Source organism: Bison bison, unplaced genomic scaffold (genome assembly GCF_000754665.1).
Source record: "Bison bison bison isolate TAMUID 2011002044 unplaced genomic scaffold, Bison_UMD1.0 scf7180017864495, whole genome shotgun sequence".
In the NCBI taxonomy this organism is placed as follows: Eukaryota; Metazoa; Chordata; class Mammalia; order Artiodactyla; family Bovidae; genus Bison; species Bison bison.
The window spans coordinates 6,602,352-6,608,227 of NW_011495054.1; the positions used below are offsets into that span (position 1 = coordinate 6,602,352).

The window sequence follows — 5,876 nt, forward strand, 5'->3', positions numbered from 1 at the left end:
CTGGCAAAGTGTTGGAGCCGAAGAAAGGCTGGATGCAAGAATCCAGCTGTCGCAGTAATCTCCGATGAGTGGCGGGCCGCCCAGGGTGCAACAGTTAGGATGGACCCAAGAAGGCAGAGTCAAGAGATACTCTGGTGCCTTGGTTTCCCTGACTGGGATAATGAACAACCCGCCCCGCTGCCCTGGTCCGTATTTTGACTCTAAATCCTACTCTAAACCCTACCCAAGCCGTGGAGCCTCCTCAGGGAAAGAAGTCGAATCCCGGTGACACCCTCTTCACCGTCCATCCTCTCAGGCCTGAGGGGAAGATCATACGCTCTACGTCCAGACCCCCCGAATATAGTCCCCTACCGACTCCTGGCTTCTCTGGACCCCTCGGGCGCTGCTCCAAGCCCCAAGCCGGCAACGCTGCCTCGCGGCACCGTTCCAGCTCCTCTTCATCGCTGCTGCTGCTGCTGCTGCTCTCCAGATCGCTCATGGTGCCACGGGTGCCGCCACCTTGAAGCACCGCAAAGGATTGTGGGGAGCGCCTCCAGGCGCGGTCGTCCTCTTAGGATCCCCAAAGGGAGCTGAAAAACGCAGGGCATTGTGGGGATTGTAGTTCTTAGACTCAGGCCGTCATTGGTCCTAAATTGTCCTGAAGGGTTTCCTGAAACGTGAGAGCTGGAAGGGCCTAAGAGATCAACAGATCTATCCTTGATGAGGAAAATAAGACCTATAGACAGGCAGGAATTGCCTAAGGTCACACAAGGGGTTAATGACAGTCAGGATCGGTTCCCATATTTTGGTCCAATGCACTTTGATTCTTATCCACTTATTCTACAAATTCAGAAGTCTATTTGGGCATCAGAAGTAACTTAGGGACCTTTGTGTCTGTGGCGGGGTTGGGTGGGGGGCAAGGGGCTTCTAAGGTGGTGCTAGTAGTAAAGAACCTGCCTTCCAGTGCAGGAGATATAAGAGACGCAGGTTCAATCCCTGGGTCAGGAAGATCCCTTGGAGAAGGGCTTGGCAACCCATTCCAGTATTCTTGACTGGAGAATTCCATGGACAGAAGAGCCTGGCGGGCTACAGTCCATAGAGTGGCACACAACTGAAGCGACTTAGCAAGCATGCAAGCACGTCTGTGGTAAAAGTCACATAATATTTTGTTGTTTAGTTACTAAGTCGTGTCTGACTCTTTCGACCCCATAAACTGCCTGGTCCAATGTCCATGGAAGTCCCCAGGCAAGAATACTGGAGTGAGTTGCCATTTTCTTCTCCAGGGGATCTCTCCAACTCAGGGATCAAACTTGCGCCTCCTGCATTGCAGGTTGATTCTTTACTGCTGAGACACCAGGGAAGACCACATAATATAAAACATACTATTTTAACCATATTTAACTGTATGCTTCACATTGTTGTGTAGGGGACTTTTTAAAATGCAGATTGCTTTCAATATCCTAGGGCTTTGCTACTACTCTCAGTATAATCCGTGAACAAGCAGCATCAGCAAACTCCAGAGCCTGTTAGAAATTCATAGTCTTGGTTTCAGCCTAGACCTGAATCAGAACCTGCATTTAAACAGAATCTCCAGGTAATACGGACTTCCCTGGTGGCTCAGCAGTAAAGAACCTGCCTGCCAATGCAGGAGATACAGGTTTGATCCCTGGGTCAAAGAGATCCCCAGGAGAAGGAAATGGGAACCCATTCCAGTATTCTTGCCTGGGAAATCCCATGGACAGAGAAGCATGATGGGCTACAGTCCATGGGGTTGCAAATAGTTGTACTTGACTTAGCGACTCAACAACTGCAACAACAACAGGCTATTACGGAGTATTGAGTCGAGTTCCCCATGCTATACAGCAGGTTCATATTAGTTATCTGTTTTATATGTAGTGTGTATATGTCAGTCTCAATCTCCCAGTTTATCCCTCCCCTTTCCCCCTTCACCCCTGGTAACCATAAGTTTGTTTTCTACATCCATGACTCTACTTCTATTTTGTAAATAAGTTGAGGGGATTTTTAAAACTACATCATCCTCCATCTCCCAGACTTCCCTTATCTCTATCTCACTTTCCACACAGTCCTTACTTTCCAGAGTTGAGAGGTTCATATGCTTAGGCTATAACTCCCAGGACAGCCTTAGCACCTGTGGAAATAAACGAAGACCACCCAAAAGAGAACAAACGAAGTTTATTTATTTCCAACTCGCTATAGCCAGGGAGTTAGCCACCATCCCTTGCCTTTGGCAAAGACACCAAGGCAAGGAGGACAGTGAGACAGTTTTATAGTGGCATAAAGAGAAGGCTTCAGGTATACCCCGATTGAGGTTGTTTGCATGGGAAGCTGGAGGTGGGCTAATTAGAAGCAGAGCATCCTATATGATTGGTCAGGGAGCTTGTTTGGATTTCTTTCATCAGTCCTAAATTGGAAGGGAGGGAATAGGGAAGCTAGTAGTTGTTGACCAAATCCTGATGGTTTCCAGTTAATTGATAGAATGGTTCGGCTTCCAGACTGTTGGCTGCAGAGCTTGTGGGTCAGAATTCTATTGTCAAACATGCTCTGGATATTGTTGGTTTGCATACCTAGTCTCATATCCCTCGTCATCCCTCTACTGGCAAGGTTAGGTGAAATCGATGGGACCTAGATTAAACAGCAAAAACGCACAGGGAGATGTTTCAGAAGAGACTAACTGGTGGAAATGGAACCTATTCAGCTGTCTTTTTGGAGAGGATGAGGGTGGTGCTGGCTCAGACACCACAGAAACCCAAACTCCACTCATCCTGCAGGACTTGGCCTTGGAACTCTAGCTGTTGCTTCTTTCTGAGTAGCCCCTCCCTCACTTCAATCTGACACTTCAGGTCAAGGACTAAGCTGCTGGAGTAAATGGCATAGGTGTGGCTCCCACCGCTGGGATTCTTCACAAAGACCTGCATCTCAGGAGAGACGATCTGCAGCAGAGAGACGCAAGCGTCAGAGAAGATACTGTAATCTGCCAAAGAGGAGATGTTCCTGAGGACCTGTCGCTCCCCACCAGGCTCCTGGAAGGACAGACGCTGTGGGGCCGAGGACTCCAGCTTACACTGGATCTTCTCTTTAAGCTTCTGTATGGACTCATAGGGGTTCACCTGGATGATGAAATCCACACGACCCCACTGCTCCACTGTCACGTTGATGTCTCATGCAAACTGGAAGGGAGAGGACAGAGAGGGGTTAAATCCACCTTCCGCTGTCTGAGGACAAACGTGCCCTTCAGGGATTTCCCTGGTGATCCAGTGGTTAAGACTTCACCTTCCAGTACAGGGAGTGTGGGTTCGATCCCTGGTTGGGGAACTAAGATCCCACATGCCTCGTAATAGAAAAAACTGAAAACATAAAACAGAAACAACAGTTGTAACGAATTCAATAAAGACTGAAAAAGTAGTCCACATTAAAAAAAAATCTTAAAAAAAATTCTGTTGTGTGGATGGACATTAAAAAAGAAAAAGTGCCTTTCACCTGTCTTTGTCTTTACAACAGCAGCAGCTGCAAACATTTTGTTTGGTTGCTAAGTCATGTTCGACTCTTTGCGACCCCATGGATTGAAGCCTACCAGGCTCCTCTGTCCATGGGATTTCCCAGGCAAGAATACAGGAGTGGGTTGTCATTTCCTTCTCCAGGGGATCTTGTGGACCCAGGGATCAAACCTGTGTCTCCTGCACTGGTAGGTGGATTCTTTTCCACTGAGCCACCAGTATCTCATTCTGAACTTCTAGCCTCTGGCAGCCAGAGAGGAGACATTACCTTCAGTTTCCAGTTGGGGATGCATGTCTCATTGTTGTCATAGCAACAGGACTGTTTCAGGCAATGTCGGGCACTCTGAGCCACTATATCCCATCTGTAGCCTGTTGCCACATTGTAGGTGGGGTCAGCCGGATCCAAGATGATGGGCCTGCAACACAGAGAGAGGGAGCCCAGGTTCTTTCTTGTTTGGAAGCCTGAAGGCCAGAAAGAAATCTTCTTGGCAATCATCTGAGCATCTGCTGTGTTCAGAGCCCAGGGTTGTCAGTCCAAGAGGGTCCACAAATATTTCCAGAGAGTAACAGAATGACGAGGGCTTCCCAGGTGGCTCAATGATGAGGAATCCGCCTGCCAATGCAGGAGACTCAGGAGACCTGGATTCGATCTCTGGGTCAGGAAGATCCCCTGGAGGAGGAAATGGCGACCCACTCCAATATTCTTACCTGGGAAATCACCTGGACAGAAGAGCCTTAGGGGGCTACAGTCTGTGGGGTCACAAAGAGTCAGACTCGCCTGAGTGACTGAGCAGCAGCAGCAACAGAATGAAGAGGGTTCTGTTTCCAAGAATTCCTCAGTACTTCCCTGGTGGTCCAGTGGCTAAGACTGCACTCTCAGTGCAGGGGGCCTGGGTTCGATCCTCAGTCAGGGAACTAGATCTTGCATGCTGCAGGTAAAGATCCCACAAGTAGCAACTACCATCGAAGATCCTGACTAAATGCCACAACTAAGTCCCAGTGTGGTCGAAATAAATGAATAAATACTTGAAGTAAATTTCTCTTGGGGAGAGTATTTTAGGTGTTTGTAAGGAATCTTTGAGGTGTACAGAGGTTGAGACCCCCAAAGCCATGATGGAACAAGAATAGCGGTCCCTCAGGCAGACCACACCAGCATGTGGGCCTCTTAAGTTCAGAGCTTTCACTTTGCTGAACAGACTACATAAATGAGTTCAAACCTAGAGCTTCTGAATTGCTTTGGAGGATAACAATACCGCTGGTACCATTTACTGATGTTTCCTGAGGCACGGGGTCAATCTCTGAGTAACCTATTTTAATCCCTGCAACAATTCTCTAAGGTACGACAATGATGGTGGTGGTGGTGATGATGATGATGATAATTTCTCCCCACTTTACAGATGAGAAAACTGAGGCACAGACCTCCCTAGGTTCTCCCAACCTGAACATGGGATTCTGATCCATCTCCTCTGCCTCAACGGAGGGGAGGTTGAGCTTCCAAGTGTCTCTCCTCTAGGTGACTGTTGAATAGATATTTTAAAGACTATTGGCTTGAAGGGGTCTAATAGCTGACTGAGGTTGCATGGGGGTGACCATAGATCTTGGATGTCAAGCCCATGATGAAGCCCTAGCGCTTGTGTGGTTTCCTGTTGTTTTATTTGGCTGAGCTGGGTCTTAGTTGTGGTGTGCCAGTTTTCATTGTGGCACGTAGGATCTTGGCTGCGGTACATGGGGTCTTTTTAGTTGTGACTTGTGGGATCTAGTTCCCTGACCAGGGATCAAACCCAGGCTCCCTGCATTGGGAGCATGGAGCATTAACTACTGGATCACCAGGGAAGTCCTAAGACCTGGCCCTTGTACCCCAGGAGCTTTTGACTTAGGCATGAGCTGAGACTTTATCTAAGTGACAGAATGTGTTAGCAGGCTAGTGACATGAACTGGACACTTCAGGCTCCATGCTTTCAACCCCCAGCATCCTGGCTCCCTGAAATGCTCCTGCCTGATGGAGTCAGGGAGCAGTGCCACTCCATCCTGTGGATTCAACTCATCTGATCCAAGTGACCCACCAGGTGAGCTGGCATGTGGAGCCTCTGCCTAGTAATCAAATTAGTTCCCTCTGGAGTTTGGACCAGAAATGATGGATGTTCCTCATCACCTTGGAGTAAGAGGGCAGCATGGCAGGTATGGAGAGAGAAACAGGCACTGAGAGGGTAGGGAGCACATGGGCCATGAGAGGGAATGACAGAGAAGAGGAGTCTATACTAGTTTGCCTCAGGTCCTGATGGTTTTCCCAGGTCAATATTCTGGGCATCCATACAATAAATTGTCTTTTCATAAGGAGACCTGGTTACTCTTTCTTGTTAAAAAAAAAAAAAAAAAAAAAAC

The 5,876-nt window shown here is 48.2% G+C and overlaps 2 protein-coding genes across 4 annotated transcripts in view; both read right to left on the reverse strand.

Moving 5' to 3' along the window:
* LOC104980067 (chromosome unknown open reading frame, human C12orf43) overlaps positions 1-519 on the reverse strand; it is a 10,252-nt gene extending 9,733 nt beyond the window's left edge. Inside the window, exon 1 of one of the 2 annotated variants that reach the window (XM_010828640.1) lies at positions 352-519. In XM_010828640.1, coding sequence (XP_010826942.1) covers positions 352-478 — 127 coding nt within the window. In that variant the 5' untranslated portion in view covers positions 479-519. The remainder of the gene's footprint in view (positions 1-351) is intronic. The other variant, XM_010828641.1, reaches the window with a different exon arrangement.
* A 1,637-nt stretch (positions 520-2,156) lies between these two features.
* The window catches only part of OASL (2'-5'-oligoadenylate synthetase-like), a 16,455-nt gene continuing 12,735 nt past the window's right edge, over positions 2,157-5,876 (reverse strand). Inside the window, exons 5-6 of one of the 2 annotated variants that reach the window (XM_010828643.1) lie at positions 3,763-3,910; positions 2,157-3,167 (exon numbers count right to left, since the gene is read on the reverse strand). In XM_010828643.1, the coding sequence (XP_010826945.1) occupies positions 3,159-3,167; positions 3,763-3,910 (157 nt within the window). In that variant the 3' untranslated portion in view covers positions 2,157-3,158. The remainder of the gene's footprint in view (positions 3,168-3,762; positions 3,911-5,876) is intronic. The other variant, XM_010828642.1, reaches the window with a different exon arrangement.